At 35.8% G+C, this 20,964-nt stretch overlaps 1 protein-coding gene across 2 annotated transcripts in view; it reads left to right on the top strand.

The window, feature by feature from the left end:
* The first annotated feature begins 3,745 nt into the window (after nt 1-3,745).
* The window catches only part of LOC129264515 (serine/threonine-protein kinase D3-like), a 42,535-nt gene continuing 25,316 nt past the window's right edge, over nt 3,746-20,964 (top strand). For both annotated transcript variants that reach the window (XM_064102554.1, XM_064102553.1), the window contains exons 1-2: nt 3,746-4,126; nt 19,885-20,023. In XM_064102554.1, coding sequence (XP_063958624.1) covers nt 3,953-4,126; nt 19,885-20,023 — 313 coding nt within the window. In that variant the 5' untranslated portion in view covers nt 3,746-3,952. The remainder of the gene's footprint in view (nt 4,127-19,884; nt 20,024-20,964) is intronic.

The raw sequence follows: 20,964 nt of genomic DNA, 5'->3' as shown, positions 1-20,964 counted from the left end.
TTACGAACGTGTTCTGTGCCCCTTTCATCTGAGAAGGACCTGTTTTATGTGTGAGCAAGTGCCCCTTGCCCTCTTGTAAGTGCTATTTCTCGAATCAGTGCCCCTTTTTACAGAAGAACAGTGCTCCTCACGAACGTGTTCTGTGTCCCTTTCATACCTGAGAAGGACCCGTTTTATGCCGTTAGCAAGTGCTCCTTTGCCTTCTGCGTAGCTGTTCACTGTTGTTGCCCGATGAGCGCCCGGTTTCTTTATTTAGCGTTCTGCTTCCTTCTGCAAGTGCATCCTTTAATTGCACTATCCCTTTCAAAATATGATTTGCCCCTTTCGCTACTTCTTTTTTATTTCAGAAATTCATCAATAATTTTAACATCTAATTAAATGCCCTATTTTAATATTCCCTTATTTACTTTTGACAAATGCCCCCTTTCTTTTTTTAAAATGTTCAGTCTGCATGTTCTAAGAAAACAATATTCTAATTTTTTAATGAATAATCCTATACGTGCCTTAAGTTTCATGAGTCATGTGAGTGGGGGTAGATAAGTCTTTTATTCCTTGTTTTAAGTGCCATTTTCGAAAGAAAAGGTGCCCTTTTCCCCTGTGCCCCTCCCCCCACTTTCAAATTCGCTCCGCCGCCCCTGTTGTGTTTTAGCGAGAGATATATTCTGTTGGTTAAAAAAAATGCTCTATGTAAAAAATCTTCGACTCGCGCTACGCGCTCGCATCAATATGATGAGTGCATGGGACAGGTATAGCCTATCCAAACAGTCCATAGAAAATTCCCTTTCTATGTCAGTATATCAAATAGTTTCAGCCCACACTTTGTATACTAGCAATATCGAATCAGTTGTTTGGTTAGATACGCATTGTTCATGATTACAAACAGTGCACTGTAAAAAAAAATTAGTAGAAATTACTTAATAAAATTGTGGCAAAAAATTGCCTTAATTTTTTCAAGTATTTATGACTTTGGCAGTTTTGAGTAAAATTTACTTATTTTCTTTGCTTCCATTTTACTCAAGAAAATTAAGTTACAATAACTTAATTCAATTAAGTAAAACAATCAACAAAATATTTGAAAATATCAAATGGGGGAGTGGACTTTCGTGATTCGAAAGTCCGCTCCCCCATCGTCCCACTTTTGGTGGCATCATTTTCATTTTAGACATGTTTTATCCAAATATTAGACTTTGTGAATTGTCACTTACCTGTACATGTATAGGTACTGACATTTATATTTATACGCGATCGTTTCATTCTTACAAATAAAACAGTGAGAATAATTTTCTGCTAAATGACTATTTAATATTGCCTTTTCATTGATTCAACAAAAGAATACAATAGTTAGCACACCCTTATCCAAAACAATTTCAAACACAAATAGATATGACAGTTATTTAAAAAAAAAAAACATTTACTTGCTCTAATGAATATTCATGAATTATTTAAATATGGCGTTAATTGAAAAATATAAGTACATTCAACATGATTTTATAAGTAACAATCATCTTTGCCTAATTGAGTTAGATTTACTCAATCAAAGCAAGCTATCAATACGTGAATTTTCTTAAATGTATATTGAACCCAAATAAATCAAGTAAATCAAGTAAATTAAAAGACAAGTTGAAACTACTTAAAAACAACGAAAAATAATTACAAATTGTAAATTCTACTTAAATACATTAAGTGTTAACTACTGATTCAAAGATTTTTTTTACAGTGTGCTAACAATGGCCAAATTTCAGGTCAAAATATTAAAACTTTCAGCTAGCTTTTCGTGCTCGCATCAAATTGACAAAATAATGTTAATTTAGATGCCCACTCTGTTCATGATGATCAAAAGTGCTTACAATATCCAAATTTTAATCAGAATATAATTTTTTGTTCAGCTCGCATCAATTAACATGTTTAGATAGATCTTGATACCCATCATGTTCATAATATCAAAAAATGCTTAAAATGTCCAGTTTTCGGTCGGAATTTCATAAATTTTCAGCTCGCACTTCGCACTCGCAAGAGATGTTAAGTTTTAGATATACCATCCTGTTCATGATTACCAAAAGTGCTTAATTCGAATGTCAATTTTTTTTTGGTCGGAATTTTAAGACTTTTCGGCTCACGCTTCGCGCTCGCATCAATATTGTTTATAGATACTCATGCTTACAAAAACTGCTGAGAATGTTTAATTTTCAGGTTTAAATGCATAATAACTCGCGCTACGCACTCGCATTATTATATTTGGCCTTATGAAAAAGATCTTCCTTAGCATGTTTGTAAGAATAAAGCTACGATGTTAATAAACCCTTTAAGTGTTTAAAATACCCCCCCCAAAAAAAAAAAAACAATCGGGAATAATAATTATGTATGAAAGTACCCCCCCCCCCCCCGTTGGCGAAAGCTGAATTAATCCACCCCTGTTTTTCCCCTCAAAGCTTCTCTTTCCTTCTCTCTCTTCCATTCCATTTCCCCCGATGATAGTATTTTCTTTATTTCTGTATTTTTTGGTCAGTCATAAGGCATATTCCCTGGGGGGGGGGGGGGGCACGTGTCCCAGGTAGTTATGACACTTTTTCAATGACACCCTATCAGGTATAAGTATGAATTTCCGGTTTCAGTTTCTGCACTGCAAAAACTCCGGTGTTGATTTAATCCCGGATGTCCACACCAGAGAAGTATTGAAACAACACCAGTTTGGAATCAAACCGATGCTGTTTTAATACTAATTGGTGTTGTATAAAGTGTTATAGACCAAAACTTCTCTGGTGTGGACATATATAGATTCCGGGCTGGTGTTAAATCAACACCGGAGTTTTTGCAGTGTGTATATAGGAACTCAGCAACTTTCGGCCACATCAACACCAAGCTGATATAGGCCTATAACCAATTATGTACATAATATAGGCTTTTTATTTGATATACACGTTTCTAGTAGGTCCATGATTTTATATATGAATTTGAAATAAGAAATAATCCTCACATATTGAAACGTAACACTGTGATGTCATAACTTGAGCACTCTGGTTTTGTTTGTTTTTTGCCAAACCTTTAGAACCCATAGAAATATCGTTTTCTGTATTTGCTAAGAATTCCGATGATGCCCGGCTCGAACAATTTAAGAAAATCGGAGCTTACAACAACAAAAGACATAATGTGATTATGTTTGCTAAATTAAAAGTTCTGAAACTTAATGTTGAAATAATACAAATTTCAAATGTTTACAAGAGCTGTTTTAAATAGTTCTTATTGTATTTTGAAAAAAAAAATAATAAAAGGTAAATCTTCTCATAAGGCACATACCCATATAGGCATTATGATTAAAAGCCTCAGTCAAACCATAAGATCATCGTGTACTAATGTTTCAATTAAAGTGTATGGAATATAATGCTGAGTAATGTATGCAATATGATAAATAATATTACATTAGGCATACATTATGACATATAATTCACCAAGTCAATTTCATGTATTTATAAATACCCGGTATTTGTATCAGTAGGCCCGCATACTTTTTTCTAAACCGTTTTTGGCTAAGTTTTTACCTGAGTTTTTATTAATGAAATCACCGGGTGAAGATTTGCTGCGAATCTTAAATAAGCTCTGATTTCCAAATCTTCAAACTGTTTCAAAGGTTACACTGTTTTGTGACACCTCCACCCCACGAATGTGTTTTTACTTTATTTTTTATTTATTAATAAAACAATATTTCAAACACTCCTTGACCCGTTTCCCTAGATTGCCGTCCTAGCTCACGTCACGTGACCTGCGCCATGTTTATTTTCAGCGAAATGACGGAACTTCAGCTCAAGCGCTAGGATGTTTGCTTGTCTGCTGTGCTTGTTTCTGCATTTTACCGCACCCAGATCGTGGAAATGGAGTGCCAGTAGGCAGGATATTTGTTGGAATAAACTAAGTTTACCTTAGAACATCTGCATAATACTGTAAAAACCAGAGAAACATGGGGGAAGAGCTACCGCCGCTGCCGCCGACGACCCGACCGGGGCTGGTTCATGGAGTGTCGTTTGCCGTGCAGATAGGATTTGTGCGAGAAAATTTTCAGATTCCCCCAGAGGGAGGTGACCCTTCCATCCCACTCATAAAAGAAATTGTTACCTCAATGGTTAGACAAAGAGTAAGTAATGTCTAGACTACTTAGTATGTAGGGTGAATATATATTCCCCATTTCCCTGGTTGGTTCCAGCCAGGAGCTTTGCCTTTGGCTTTGGAAAGAGAGTAAAATTTAAATCATCTTCACGTCTTCACACATCATCAGTTCATGATTGATGATGATGACAGATGAGTGACAGAAATCACTGACTCCAATTTCAAACCCAATTCCAACTCCCAAGAATAGATTCCTGACTGTTTTCGCCCTTGTTCTGTTGCATGTCGTGTCTTTGTCATATCATGACATAATGATAAAGAAATAACTGCACACAATCAAGGTCTGTGGGATGTTTCACAAAGATTGGGACTAGCTAGACAGCTGGCAGCCGTCTGTTTTGAGGAGTTTTTTAACATTTTTTTTTTAAGTTCTCCTCATACACAGACGGCTCGCTAGCGTGCAGCCACCATTAGGGGACTTGCAATGCAAAATCCCCCCGTCGGGGCTCTTCAATTTTTGTCTTTAATCAATAAAAATTTTGAAAATTAATGCGACCAAAATGCAAATTGATATTCCCTCTTGGCATTAATTGCCAAGAAACGGAGAAAAATCGAGTTAAAAGGAACAAAAACAGTGACTTACCTCGGCTGTCGCGCAAATTCACTTCCCCGTTTTATCCGATCTTAAGTACATAAACATATGGCCATTGAGTCCCCTGTACAGATCGCGCTAGAACTTCGGTCTCTGTATTTGGTGAGTGAAGCCAACGGAGTTCAGCTGAACAACCAACATAACAGAGACCGAAGCTTTTGGTCTAGGGACTAGCTAGAGTCTTTTAGAGAAGGTAAAGTCGCACTTAAAGATCATCGCACCGCATTGGTCAATAAATCAGATTACATGTACCGGTATGTGTTTAGTATCATGTGCATGTAAAGTTTAAGAATGGTGCTTTGTGAAACGCCCCTGGAAAATCATTACCTGCCAGCAGATGTTAAAATTTAAAAGTTCGATCTGCATGTTGTTTTTTTTTGACAAAATAACTTTTGAAATCACTTTTATATGTGAAATGCTAAATTTTATTTTAAAGGAATGGATCATAGAAAAATTGGCTGATGGATACGCTGCCACCTTGGCTTTTGTTAAATGGAAAACAACGATCACCAGCCAGACAATTGAAAACCATGGCTATGTAGTATGTGGTGTTTGCATTGTCCAGCTGAGTGATCTGCCTCTGAGGCTCTGTTGTCATTTGCGCAATGTCAGAAATAGTCTGCATTATTTTTTTTACAAGTGTATGGTAAGTCAGTGCACTGAGCGTTGGAAATGACCTTTGACCGCAGAATAAGCTGGGAAAGAGTTCCATATGCACCACCCAAGGGTTCATTACATGCCGCCGCGCACAGAAAAATCAAGCCATAGAAGTTGTGTGTTGTGGACACCAGAAGTGAGATCCCAGCACGCGCGACCCACTAGTTAGAAATCCACTGCCAAACACGGTTCATGGTGCGAGGTTAGTATACTACTAACCTCGCAATACGTGTGAGTGCATATGCACCCCCCACCAAAAATAACAAGATTGTTGAGACTTCCGATTTGTTCACCTTAGATTTTTTCTATCATTTTTTACTGTTGCTTACCTTAGTTGGGACTCGAACTCACCTCGTTTTATCTGCAGTCAAGACTAGCCAGGCGGCTTCTAGAGAGTAAAAATCATTTACTAACGTAAGGTTACTCTCATACGAAGCCAGGCCTTCTATCTCATAGACCCACACAAAGGAAGCCAAAACCTGAAACTTTCACCCCCGAGATTTCTACTTTCCTTCTAAAAGATCTAGCTCTAAATCATGTACATGGGATAAAACTTCATTTCCGACATTTCTACGCTCTCGTTGTTATTTTTAAAACAAGAATTCATCAAAAAAATGAAAAAATATTGTGAAAAGACGGAAGAGACTTGCCCGATGTTTACGCCGCCATCTTGTTTCTTATTGTACTTCCCCAACGTTACGGACGCTACAGGACAATGACTGCGTGGAATGCGCTTCCCAAAACCATCCTTGATGCCCCTTCATTGGAGGCCTTCAAGGGGGGGGGGGTGCTTCCAACCAACATCTAAACCAAGGAACTAGATTTTTGCTTGCATAAACAGCACAATGTTTTAAAAGCACCAACAAGTAATGTATACACTGCAGATGAGCACCCAAGATATTTCCTTAGCACTACATCCTGACTTATGGATCCTGCTGAGTATCGTTGTAGAAATAAATAATAGAAATGAGAGGGATTGTCATGATCCATCATTCCTTATGAAAAGTAATGCTGTAGCCGAACCGCTGAACCGAATGGAAGTTGGCCAACTTGGCACTTCCGAACACAAAGGATTAGTTTGGTGGTTCAGTATAAAAGTCAGGCACCTTGATTTTGCCAAGTGTTACTGAGCAAACTTTAATTTGGTAGGGGACACCGTAAATTTAAATATGAAATGCGCAGAATAATGCGACAGCGTTTGCTCATCTATCTGGCTGCATCGATAATGTGTCCATTCCTTGCAGCGAGAATATTCTCGCACATAGATAGAATCCACTGATCAGTGGTACTTCTGTTCATGCAGAGAGAAACTACCGCACATGCAGAGTAAAACCTTTGAACAATAGATTTTTTATGTTTGTGCAGAGAGAAACTATGGCACGTGCAGGGTACATGTACATCACAAACCCTAATCAGTAGTTTTTTTGCTCTTCGTACAGAGAGAAACTACTGTACGTGCATAGTAAAACTGCTTGTTGATTGAACCCTGATGAGGGTTTTTAAGGTTTTATGGAATTTATCGCCTTCCATAGCTACATACACGCATTTGTGTAAGACATTCATGGTGTATGGGAAATCATTATTAAGTAGCACAGGGTCTGTATTTAGATAAGGATCATATTAAACAAAGGTATTAAACAAACTATATTATGGATGAAAACTTTAAATATTGGGACTATACATGTATGAATTAAACATCATGTTCCATATCGGTTCAATGCTTCCAGGTTGAGTATCTACATGTACTGTATGCTCTGGAGGAAAAAAAGAAGACAAAATAAGAAAAAGCAAGACTTAATTTTTCCTGTATTTTCCTATATTTTTAACACCAAGGAATCGTTTTAAAGGGTTCTACAGTGCCTTTCATTAATTTTTTTTCCTTCAAAGTTTGAAAGGGGTATGTGGGAAAGTGCATGGTCACTCGTTCATTCGGGCGGGCGGTCATGACTCCGTTGCAAACCTTGTGCTTTGAACTACTTCCTCAATTCTCAGGAAATTTGGAACACACATTGGTCTTGGGGTTGTAAGACACATTTTTCACATGTTTTGGAAATTGTGTTGCCATAGTGAAGACACAGTACATGTATATTATGGCAAAAATTAGATAATCTTGTTTCAAACTACTTCCTTGGTTTTTTAACCAATTCTAATGAAATTTGGCACACACATTGGTCCTGTGGACATTAGTCCTGTGGACATTAGAGTAATCCAGTATCATTGCTCATCTTGCACAAGCCGTAGGTCACTTGATCAAGATCAAATGTCATTTAGGGTCAATGAACGTACATGTAGTAGCATATTATATGAATGGTGTTTTTTTGTGAATAATTATTTTATAGTCATTTTCAAAGTCTTCACTGCTGCTATATTGATTCGCGTAATGCAGGCGAACTGCCAGAGGCGCTCCACTTGTTTTTTAAAGTATGACTTTGATTGCTTGGTCTCTGTCAGGGAAAAATTATGTGGGGATTGAGGGCGATTTAGCCCTCAAAATGCTCAAAAGAGGCTCAAAAGAGCCCTTGAAACTGAAAAAAGGAGCCCTGGAAATCCTCATACATTGTAATGTTAAAACTTACTGCAGATTTTGGCAGTAAGTTCTGAAAAGTAGCCCCCGAAACAAAAAATGAAAATAATTTTTTGTCTGGTCGCTGTGTTCTCATGTTTACTTGTGCCATTTTCTTTTGTATAAATGTATATTGTTTTTAGGTTTGAACAGTTCAGTTTGATTTCTAAAATGCCTCTTCACTGTAATTACCTCTTTAACAGAGATTAAAAATGTCTAGTATTTTCTAGTTAAAAGCAGTAAATTTAATTGCTTGATCACTCATTTTCCTACTATTTGCATATTTCTATTCTAAGGGTGATGCCGTGCAGCCCTCCATACATGTACATGTATTTGTTACATTTCTTGCCCCCCCCCTCCATGAAAAGATACGAATCAAGGCCCCTTGCCTGATGGCAGTTGTTTTTTATGATTTGGTTATCAGTTTATGGGAGCCATTGTAGACACTGATGACTTACATACATGTATTACAAGAAATGAATAAATATCACCTGTTCAAAATTATTATGAATAGCTGCACATTTGCAACTTAATTTTTTCTCTCTTTATTTAGATCATAAAGGGATTAGTTGAGCTTCATTGTACTAATATTTGATGCACAGAGCTGACACTTGTTAAATGACATACACTTCAATGCTCAAAATGTTGTCAAAGTTTGTGTGCTTGCACTGCTGGTGATGTACACTTGCAGCATGTTTTATGACTCATTGAATGGAGCTAAGTGTTATGTACAGACATGAATTATTATAGTGTGTTCTTTAGTTTTAGTATTTATCAGTAAAAAAAAATACAACACATGCTACATGTATTACAACTAACTTACTTGTAAAGTAAGAATAAGGAATTATTTCATTGTATATTTTAGTAAAACAGTGATCCATTCATTGAACATTTAAACTATATTATTAAACTTGTTAAACTTGTTTCAAGTAATCTTGAAATGCTGAATTGATATTGGGTTAATTGCAAAGGCGATTAGAGAAATCATAAATATTCAGAAACACTCGTTTGCATAGCAGAGCGAGACTATAGGCTTGCTTTTGCGACGGTGGCCGCCACCGTCGTCACCATTGAAATCTTAACCAAGGTTAAGTTTTGAAATGTCATCATAACTTAGAAAGTACATGGACCTTGTACATGAAACTTGGAGATAAGGGTAATCAAGTAGTTGAATATCCTGTCTGAGTTTCAGGTCACATGACCAAGGTCAAAGGTAATTTTGGGTCAATGAACTTAGACCATGTTGGGGGAATCAATATCGAAAGCTTAACCAAGGTTAAGAATTCGAAACTGTCATTATAACTTAGAAAGTATTTGGGCCTAGTTCATGAAACTTAGACATAGGGGTAATGGTGTATCTTTGAAGATCCTGTCTGAGTTTCAGGTCACGTGACTAATGTCAAAGGTCACTTAGGGTCAACAAACTTTGGCCATGTTGGGGGTATTTGACGAATTGTCATCATACAATACATGTACATGTAGTTCATGTAACTTGGACATAAAGAGCAATCAAGTATCCCTGAACGTCCTGTGCGAGATTCAGGTCACATGACCAAGGTCAAAGGTCATTTAGGGTCAATGAACTTTGGCAATGTTGGGGGTGTTTGTGGAATGGTCATCATAACTTTAAAAGTTTATGGATCTAATTCATGAAACTTGGACATAAGAGCAACCATATATCCATGAATATCCTGTGCATGTTTCAGGTCATATGACCAAGATCAAAGGTCATTAAAGGTCAATGAACTCCGGCCGAGTTGGGGGTATTTGTTGTTGGCATCATAACTTAGATCTAGTTCGCGAAACATAGACATACAGTATCAAGTATGAATGATTGTTTTGCACATGTTTTACATGTAGGTCACATGATCATGGTGAAAGGTCATTTTGGGTCAATGGACATAATATTTTATTATATTATTAATGTTCTCTTTTGTGAATAATTATTCCATAGCTGTTTTCAAAGTCACTGTCAGCACTGCTGATACAGTATATCGAATCGCATAATGTAGACGAGACTGCCAGAGGCGTTCCGCTTTTGTTCAGTGTTATTGTTTTAGGTACACTATATATCAAGCAATGTTCTTGATGATGAAAAAAAGGTCTTGTACAGTACACCACGCCCTTAATACAGACCAAGTTTATGTACATTGTATGAATGATACAGTTTGTCTGATGCTATAGGCCTATACCTGTGTACTGTACATATGTGGGATGGCCTGCTTGAATGAATTTCGATCAAATGACATTTAATTTCTTTATGTTTCGCTGAGTACTGTAAAGAATTTTTACAGATTTCAGATATTCCCTGTAATAGGACTGTAGAAAACTTTTAAATATGATTACTCCCAAATCACACAATGCATGGGCCTAGCAAAATATTCACAATTTACTAGGAAAGGATTCTCATGAATATTGACTTAAGTAGTTAAAGATATAAAGGCCAATTTTATATTAAAACCCCCAATGTGTTATTAGCCATAAGAAGCAAGAAAAATGACAAAATGCCAAACTATTTCTCAGCATGTTTCATTAGAAATCACGACTTAAATGTTAAAGGGGAATGAAACCTTTTGAACAATTAGGCTTGTGTCGAAACAGAAAAATCAAAGAATAAGAACAAAGAAAGTTTGAGAAAAATCTGACAAATAATGATATTGCAATCACTAATGCTATGGAGATCCTCACATTGGCAATGCGGCAAGGATGTGTGATGTCACATGTGAAAAACTTTCCCTTTGATGGACTATAAAATACCCCCAAAATGTTTATTTTTCTTATGGTAATACAAACTCTTTATCCATGATGTATTCTTTAAAATCTATATTACATGCCCTCCTATAGAAAGAACACATGATATACTGATACTGGTAGATGTGATAAGAGAGGCAGTTTAAGTGAAATATATACTGTACTAAAGTAATGGGGAGAGTTGTTCACAAGTGACATCACACATCTTTGTCGCATTGCCAATGTGAGGATCTCCATAGCATTAGTGATCGCAATATTCAAATGCTCATTACTTTTTCATTATTTGTTCGATTTTTCTCAAACTTTCGTTGATCTGTTTCTTTGATTTTTTCTGTTTTCACACAAGTTATCTTGTTCCAAAGGTTTCATTCTCCTTTAACTCTATCTTGTTTCTTGTATTCCTGTACAATATTGTTATTTCCATTACCACTTTAATTTCATTTTTACTCTGGTTATTTGACACTTAATTTTTTATTTATTCTACAAATTCCTTTTGTCCATAGGTCTAGGAAATTGCCCCATTGACTGTCAGCATTGGTCAGGCCCTGGTGGCCCAATGAGTCTGGCTTAGGCCTAATATTCAATCAGTAAATTCTAGTAGATCAATTGTCTTTTGCTGCTGATTCTTTATAGTTAAAGGGAAATGAAACATTTAGAACAAGTAGGCTCGTGTCGAAACAGAAAAATCAAAGAATAAGAAAAAAGAAAGTATTGAGAAAAATCGGACAAACAATGAGAAAGTTATGATCATTTGAATATTGCAATCACTAATGCTATGGAGATCCTCCCATTGGCAATGCGACAAGGATGTGTGATGTCACATGTGAACAACTGTCCCTTTGATGGACTATAAAATACCCTCAAAATGTCTCTTTTTGCTTTTTCTTATGGTGATACAAACTCTTTATCCATGATGTATTCTTTAAAAATCTGTATTACATGCCCTCCTATAAAAAGAATACATGATCTACTGATAGATGTGATAAAAGAGACAATTCAAGTGAAATATATATTAAAGTAATAGGGAGAGTTGTTCACAAGTGACATCACGCATCTTTGTCGCATTGCCAATTTGAGGATCTCCATAGCATTAGTGATTGCAATATTCAAATGCTCATAACTTTCTCATTATTTGTCCGATTTTTCTCAAACTTTTGTTGATCTGTTTCTTTGATTTGTCTGTTTTCACACAAGCTATATTGTTCTAAAGGTTTCATTCTCCTTTACTATATTCTGCATTGTATGCAGGTAATGCATACATGTACATGCACATTGAGTCTTAACATGGTTATCTGTACATGTACGTAGCATGCACTCTCACACCTGTATGGATAATTGAAGTTAATTCCCAGTGAATTACCCCACTATTCATCGGGCGTAACCCATCATTGTTTTTCACGCTGCCTAGAAAGAATGAGAGAGAGAGGGTATGAGAGAAGAAACCTGGGTGTCTTTGACCTTCCGATGATTGATAGACTTCCACCGTTTTGTCTCCCTTTCTTTTCCCAATCTCCAGTGTGGATACACTTGTACGGAGGCGATTTTAATCATGTCATTTCCCACATGTATTACTCACAAGAGCGGTACTCTCTCACTCTTTCAGAGTGTTTGTGTATAGAGCATGTACCTGTATTGCAAATATGTAGTGCTCATGCAGACATCCTTCACCTGTAACATTTTCCTTAGAATGTTTTTAGTATTATGATATCAATATTCTTATCACTGATAGTGATAGTTCATTTCCTGTATGGTGGCAATATCGTGATGGATGACATTGGTGATCATCGTTTGATGGTCTCATTCGATGGTCTCATTCGTCCCCCATGAAAGTTTCTTGCCATGTTCAAAGTATGGCATACCTGTAGACTATGACCAAACTATTTGAAAATGTGAATTATGTGATTTCAAACCGATAAAAAAAAAAAGAGAATACCAGGCATTTTAAGATTGACAAATTTACTCTGATATTCTACATCAATCACAAAGTACCAGCTGTTTTTGGCAGTGTGAAAGCAAATTACTTGAAATATTCCTGAAAGAAAATACACTCGGTACATACAGGTACTTTCAAAATTACAAGAACTATCTCAGGGCAGGGATTTTCTCAAGGTTTTGGGTATTCTCGCAGAGTGAAATCAAATTATGAAAACTTTCCCATCCAGTGAGTATGCTGGGCACAGGAACCAGGGGGGGTGGGGGGGGGTACTCACATATAATGGCAATATTTTACCTCTCTCCAGCTTTTCCCAAGCATTCATACATGTATCATTTTCACCCTTTTCACTGAATAACCCGTTCTCTCCTGTTCCTAAGATACGCTATCGAAATCTCTTGTTCTCTGGTTTTACAGCTTGATCTCCCCAAATATTAAAAGATCCAGTGCCAATGACAACGAGCACTAAATCGCCCTATCGTGGATGTGCACGAAATTTGTATGTGAGCTTTGGTTCTCCTTACAATGCGTTGCTAGATACACATGTATTTCTCAAAACCCCATTTCATGTAAATTTCCAGTTCTCAAGCACTCCTGTATATGCAGACTGCAATCTCGTTCTTAGTCTCGCATTTCATAAGCAACAACAGCCCCCCCCCCCCTCCTCCCCTGCACAGGAGTCACTGAGCCAGGGAGTTTGAATGGCATGCTAGGTCTGCTACTCAGAACTTACAGTGCATTCTTGTATCTTCAGGAACTTACCGTACCCCAGAAGGGTCTGGATCAGGTGGGTACGAATGCGGAAAATAATTATTGGATATTTCGAGGCCTGAATAAGTTTTAGTAAAATTATGGGTGATCGATACGGTTTGAAAGAGTAGGCCTTGGTATTAAAGTCACCAGATTACGGTGTATGAGTGGAATACCTTAAAGGGATGGTCCGGGCTGAAAATATTTATATCTTTAATAATACATAGAGTAGAATTCATTGAGCAAAATGCCGAAAATTTCATCAAAATCAGATAACAAATAATAAAGTTATTGAAGTTTAAAGTTTAGCAATATTTCGTAAAAACAGTCGTCATGAATATTCATTAGGTGGGCTGATGATGTCACATCTCCACTTTCCGTTTTCTTATGTTATTACATAAAATCATTTTTTTTTCATTATTTCATACTTGTGTGAATAATATGTCTCCCTTATAATGAAATTAGTTGCAGCAATAAATATCTAATGCACTAAATCAGTTGTCAATCTAATTTTTCTAGTTCTTGGAGGAAAAAATTTGAATAAACCTAATTTCATATAATAACATACAAAAGAACAAGTGGAGATGTGACATCATCAGCCCACCTAATGAATATTCATGAAGACTGTTTTCACAAAATATTGCTAAATTTTAAAATGTCAAAATTGCAATGATATGATATTTAAAAAAATCACCTTGAATGTAATTACTTTTTCCAAAAATATTTGTTCACTTTGAGGCCGTTCTCATTACGCTTTCTAAAACAAGTTTACTGGAAACCAATTCAGGAAACCAGTTTGGAAGATCTCTTCGCTAGCATTCCTACATGAAAGTGTTTTTCAAAATCACTTCACGTAGACACGTAAAGTGATCTTGTTGCTATGGAAATGCTCTCAGTGGGGTGACACATTTTGTGCGAAATTCGAAGCCGCAACGTAGACATTCTACACCTGTCGTGTGCAGTAGCGCGCTCAAAATGTGCGAAGATCGCTTCCCGAAGAACGGTTGTGTCCTCACTTATGGTAAAACCAGTTTAACGAGGCAAAGCGATTTTAAAACTACATCGCTAGGTGGTTTTCTGAACCGGTTTGGAAGATCGCTTCCAAGATCCCTTCAACCATTCTCACTACACGTTAAACTAGTTTTAGGAAGGTAGTGAGAACGGTGTCATAAACTTCTTGAGGTTTGCTTCAACTTCAGATAGAGTTAGCTTTCTCCTTCAGTAAAAAGTCTGATTATCACAAAGTTCACATTCCAAAAGGAAAAATAATGGAGCTATTATTTATTATTTCAATGCAACATATAGCATGTGTTAATACATTATGAGAATCTTGAATAAATTTCCAGGGGCGCTTCACGGAGTTTGAAATGAGGATATCTAAGCTTGTGATATTATAGCAGTAAGGTTAGATTTCCAATAAGGAAATGTAGATCTATGAAATTTGCATGGTAACCAGTGACTGTATTAAAGCTCATTACACCCACACATACTTGTAGTGAAGAGGTTTGTTCATGAAAAAGAGCTTGAATGTGTTTATTTTTTTTTTGTGAAATGAAATACAACACATGTGGATAATTGAGGGTAGAAACATGAGATGCATTTTTCTTATGTTTTTAGAATTATGTTGTTCCGCAATATACATGTAGATTGAATTCAGCATTCTAGATAATATAGAAATTTGAATACTTAAAGGGTTGGTCCAGGCTAGAGATATTTCTATCTCAATAAATAGAGTAAAATTCACAGAGCAAAATGCTGAAAATTTGATTAAAATCGGATAACAAATAACAAAGTTATTGAACTTTAAATATTTGCATTATTCCGTTGAAACAGTTCTAGGCATGTCTTTGTGAATATTCATTAGGTGGGCTGATTATGTCATATCCCCACTTGTTCTTTTGTATTTTATTATATGAAATTAGGTTTATTCAAAAATGTTCTTCTTAGAACTAAAACAACTGGATTGACAACTGATTAAGTGCATTAAATATTTATTGCCGCAACTTATTTCATCATAATGGAAACACATCATTTGCACATGTATGAAAAAATGAAACATTTATGATTTCATGTAATAACATAAGGAAAAGGAAAGTGGGGATGTGACATCATCAGCCCACCTAATGAATATTCATGATGATGTGTATATAAACGTTTTCACAAAATATTTATAAACTTTAAAATTCAGTAACTTCGTTATGTGTTATCCGATTTTGATGAAATTTTCAGCATTTTGCTCTGTGAATTTTACTCTTTATTTAGATATAAATATTTTCAGCCTGGACCATCCCTTTAATACATCTTTCTTTTTTTTTTGTTAATTTCAATGTGTACATGTTGTGAAGTTCAGTACCGGTATTCAGTAGATTTTTCATGTACATACAGTACATGTAGATGTATAGGCCTCAGTGTATACAGTATTTTGGGGGTATCTCACTGACGATTTTTTTTCCAGATTTAATCACATGCATTAAAAAGAGTTTAGATTGTAATCCTAACTTATATAAATTTGAAAGTACTAGTACTTGGTACATGTTGTACACTGCTCGTAATCATTGTAGAACCTGTGGTATACCACTTCCATTGTACAGAAAGTATTAAACCTGTACTTGAACTGTTGAATGCACATACATGTAATTATGCAAACACCATTTCTGCTTTCTTTTCTAATTAGAGACCCCCAACAAAGAGGGGTCCATTATTAAATGAATTAATTCTTTACCAGAGGGACTTACTGCCTTCAATGTAAAACAATTGGGCTAGGCTGCTGACAAAATGTCCTTAACATGCTAATTGATTACAGGCACATTTGCTGATGGTAAGGGTGAATAATTCATGATTGGTGTGAGTGTGTGTATGCACACACTGTCAGTATGAGCCATGCACTCAAGTGTGTGACAGAGACACAATATGGGCATCGTTGATATGTTTTAAGATGGTTGCCGCTACCCACGTTTTGTTGGGTCTTTAAAAAAAATATATTTTCCAGATACATGTACATGCGAATAGGCCTATGTATGGTAATGATGAAATAGAAGACTTGAATTGAGAATTTTTACTTTTGGATTGGGTTCAAGTAGAGATTTTTTACTTCATGTATTTTATTTTTTGCCTCACAGTCTATCTTTCATATAAACAATGTAAACACATTTATTATTTAATGGTATTATTGCTATTATAACTTGTACAAGTAAGAAATTTCATTTTGTAGAGGTCAAGATATGAGTTAAATGGCCAAAATGAGCCAAACTTGAATTGTATTCCTTACGTGTACATTGCATGCATTAATACTGTTACCATCAATATCAACCAAGGACTACCGGTACAACAGTACACGTATTTCCGATACAGTCCGTGCATATATTAAGGAAAATGCAAATCGTACATATACATACATGTATATTACATGTAAAGGTAAAGTCCTACTTATTTTATTTTGGACAGGACATCAAAGAGTAAGTAATGCAGCGTGCTGAATTGCATGCATAATTCTGAAGACATTTGCTATATGTACATGTAGGCCTACTTTTATGCAATGATAGTACGGGTATTTCAAATATTTTTTGTTTCTGCTAAAATTTATCACTATTAAATCTTCATTTCTGAAAAATGGTAGGTCTGTGAAAGATATCCACCTTCCTCAAGTTTTCATATTCTTGTATATATAAATACACCTGTGTATGCTGTTCCACACCCAATACACTGTGGATATTTTTTGCATTTTTTTTTCCTTTCAGGAGTTGAGAAATTACCTGCCACCTTCTAAACATTCAATTGATTATCAGTAATACTACAGAGTTTAATGTATGTAAAGACCTTCCATTGTCAAAAGGAGGCTGTTTTACAGCCTGGCCTTTAACATTCAGTATTCTCACATGTATTTCTCCATGCATGTATACATTATGTACCACAGGGGAAAGACAATTTTGCCCCTGAAAAGCTTCAAAAGAGCCATAGAAAATGAAAAAGAGCCCCAGAAAAAATCACCATTCACCACAGTGTTTAAAGCTTATACGTTGCAGATTATTAAGGCTGTAGGTAAGGTTGTGAAGAGTCGGCACCAAAAATATAAATAAATAATAATAATAAACATTTCTTTGGTCTGGTATATACCATGAAATGTTTGAAAACTTGAAATCCCAATTCCTGAAAAATGAAGCTTCTTTCCCATTGCAAAATGGGGTACTGTTTTATCTTGTCAATTGGTATTAGACACTGCTGATCAATGTTGTATTACTCATGATGAAGTCAGAACATCAGGCTGTCTGAGAGATTGCTACTATGACAGCCCATGGATTATAGTTGTAACAGGTTTTGCATGACATGTTTCTAAAACATGGCATTGCATTGCTCAGAATAGAGCACTGATCATATTCTTCACTCTAGTTTTTGTCATTTCATGTGTATACTCGCTAGAAAGTACTTTTCATTGAAATTATTGAAATTAGAAATGACAAACACTAATTTTCATGTCCACCCCTCAAAAAAAAAAAAACACCAAAACATGTACAGGTACATGTATATGCAGTGAATTATTATTTTAGGAAAAAGAGTTTAAAATAAAAATTTGAGCTTTGGTCAAGATAATTTCTGCAGTGTACATTTAAAATTGAAGAATTTCCCATGTGTATCATTGATTATTTTTGCAGTTTATGTATTCATTACATTATATGATTTCTCATTTGATTTATGAATGTGAGTGGCTTGAAAGCCTGGCGAATTGGACATTTGAATAGGAGGATAACATGGACAACTTAGGCCTACATACATATTGTAGTGCATTCTCAGGAAAGACATTGATTACATAAGAGTGTTCCAGAGCAGGAAGGGCTCTTCCTGTTCACTGTCCTTCAAATTTCTGTACAAATTCTTGTTACATGTATGTTCAAAGTTTAGACAGGTACAACATATTGTACATACAGCATGGGAAATGGCCTTAATGATGAGACCATACATACCATTAGCAGATTTATGTGGGAAAAAGGTCTAATAAATTTCCAAACTGTAGTCGACCCAATTGTCAATTGGAACTGACGTTAACTACAAGTATGAAATTTACTTGAGTATTGAAAACAACCTCTTATTGTTTTGTGTACATATGTACAATAAGAAAAAGACTACCCCCCCCATTTTTATTCCTATCCTTTCTGGACCCTAACATTCACAGCTTTTGGCCTTGTTGGACAAAACAGCCCATACCACCAGAGCAAAAGCAGTGGTGAACATAGCCTCGATGCGAGTTGTAAAAATTTGAAAATGAGTTTGTACGTAGTCAATTGTCAAATGACCATTAAAATGTCTTACGTGTATATAATTAAACATATTTTGGTACAGTATATAGGGCTGTTATCGATAACCTCTTTATCGCTAGTCTTGTCGATAATCGCTTGTTTTTTGTCACTTAGCGATATCGATAACCTTTCGTTGTCGATAATATTCGCTATTACATGTATGTAGGGACATGACAGTGATTTTCCGCGATTTCACGGAATGAACGGAAACGGCCTTTTGAAAGCGACTTCTCAAACAGAAAATCACGGAAAACGTATTTTCCTCAAAATGCACAGAACAGCAACAGGAATTACTCCAAAATCTCAACAAAATACAAATATTTACTAGCCACAAAACATGATCTCACTTCGCTCATGACAATCCAAACATCGTGACTGCACTCGACTCCATTCGATCATATCTTGAAAACATTCACAAATGCAAGTACCAACGTAGAAGGCAGTACACGGCCGTTTGTTGCTACCCTCTACGTTCGAAGATGTACAGCATATCAAAATGGCGGATAGGCAAAAGATGTTGGCTGCTCAGAACAATGTCCAAAAAGCCCCAAAATGATCGATAAAACTTCATCCAACCTTAAAATAATGCTAATATCGTGAGGATGTATTTATGCTAAATATGTTTGTTAAAAGATGTTATGTAATCGTTTATATCCGATGAACGCGGATTTTAAAGCGTTCTTGGTACAGTGGCAGATACAAATTTTGACCAATGCGAGTACCGGTATTGTGTCATCGCTATAATGCATAAAAAATGCGTATTGATTTATTTTTTATTATGTTCTTTTGCCGATATCGGAAAAATATTTTTAGCGATATATCGACAGAGAATTTTCTTAACGATAACAGCCCTGGTACATGTACCAAAGGATTCTGGAAGAATTGGTATAATTGCTGAGAAATTAGCAAAACAAGCATCAAATATGAGCATGATTTGGGGTATGATTCAAGAGCCTTTCTGGAGACCCCCACTTTCAAGACCAAGATTTAGTTCCAGAGCCCCCTATTTCCGGCTTTGGTGTGGCACATACTGTAGTGTAGGTATCATGTTATAATTCGAATAGCCTCCCCCCCCCCCCCCCCCGGAAGTTACAGACTTTCTCCTGAAATTAGTGTTTACTGCAACTTTACAGTACCCTTGAAATGGTTTTCTTAATTATTTCATTTGATTTCATTTTTTTTTTGGCAGTTTCCAGAGCATGATTTTTATGGAGTATATGACAAGCTTCTGCTCTTCAAGCACAATCCAGGTGCGAGCTACTCTCTCACACCCGTAACCTCAGTTAACGATGTGACGGAGGGTGCCCTCATTGAGGCCGTATTATCAGGTAAGATATTAACACAATCGACTTCCAGTTTGGTGTTGAAAATTTGTGCTGGTGTTCAGGCATACATGTATGTACATGTAAGCTCTACATGTAACACCAGATACACAACTGAATTAAAGATGAGTGTTTTGTTATCAAGGTGTAAACCGTATTGGTATAAAGCTCAATGTACATATATGTAGGTAGTCTCATTCTTGCTCTCACCACCAAACAAACATAAACAACACCATACTTGAAATCGCCCATTCCTAAGTACGCATTAACTGTTTTGATTATCGAGCTAATTGCACGACTGATTACCCACCATTTCCATTTGAACTGGATAAAATGTTCCCTCGTGAAATCATACTAATTTTTTTTCTGTTGTGAACCATTGTGAAATCATTAGTACAGTGTGTAACGGATCACTCTGTGATATTTCGCTTTAATGTGGTACTTGAAATATATAATCATTTATTTATTTGATAAAAGTTTACACATGGTCAAAAAATAAAGCTTTTAATACATAAAGCTAATAGTAGCTACTGAAAGTGATGAATTTTTAGCCCATCATTCATACGTTGTTTTGTGTTATCCCGATCTCTTAAACATAATAATAATGAAATCAATTAAAAATCAATTAATGAAATAAAAAAAAAACATACTTTTTATATCTCTGTTCGTAAATCATCATAAAACAATATAAATATTAAAATTTACATTAGTGATGATATTGCATTAATACAAATGTATGCTTTGTATTAGATTGTTTTTTTACAGATAATTATTTTATTTGTATGAATGAAATTAATTACTCTTAAATTATGCAATTAAAACATTCGCGATCATATCTATTTACATGTACGCCATATGATTTTTAATTATTGTTTGTCTGTTTAAGACACCAAGTTTACAGTGACTGCTGTATGATTTTGAATTCCAATATGTATGGATCGATTTTG

This window comes from Lytechinus pictus, chromosome 7, assembly GCF_037042905.1.
Source record: "Lytechinus pictus isolate F3 Inbred chromosome 7, Lp3.0, whole genome shotgun sequence".
Lineage (NCBI taxonomy): Eukaryota > Metazoa > Echinodermata > Echinoidea > Temnopleuroida > Toxopneustidae > Lytechinus > Lytechinus pictus.
The sequence above is the reverse complement of the archived record's forward strand: the minus strand, read 5'-3'. Positions and strand labels throughout refer to the sequence as shown.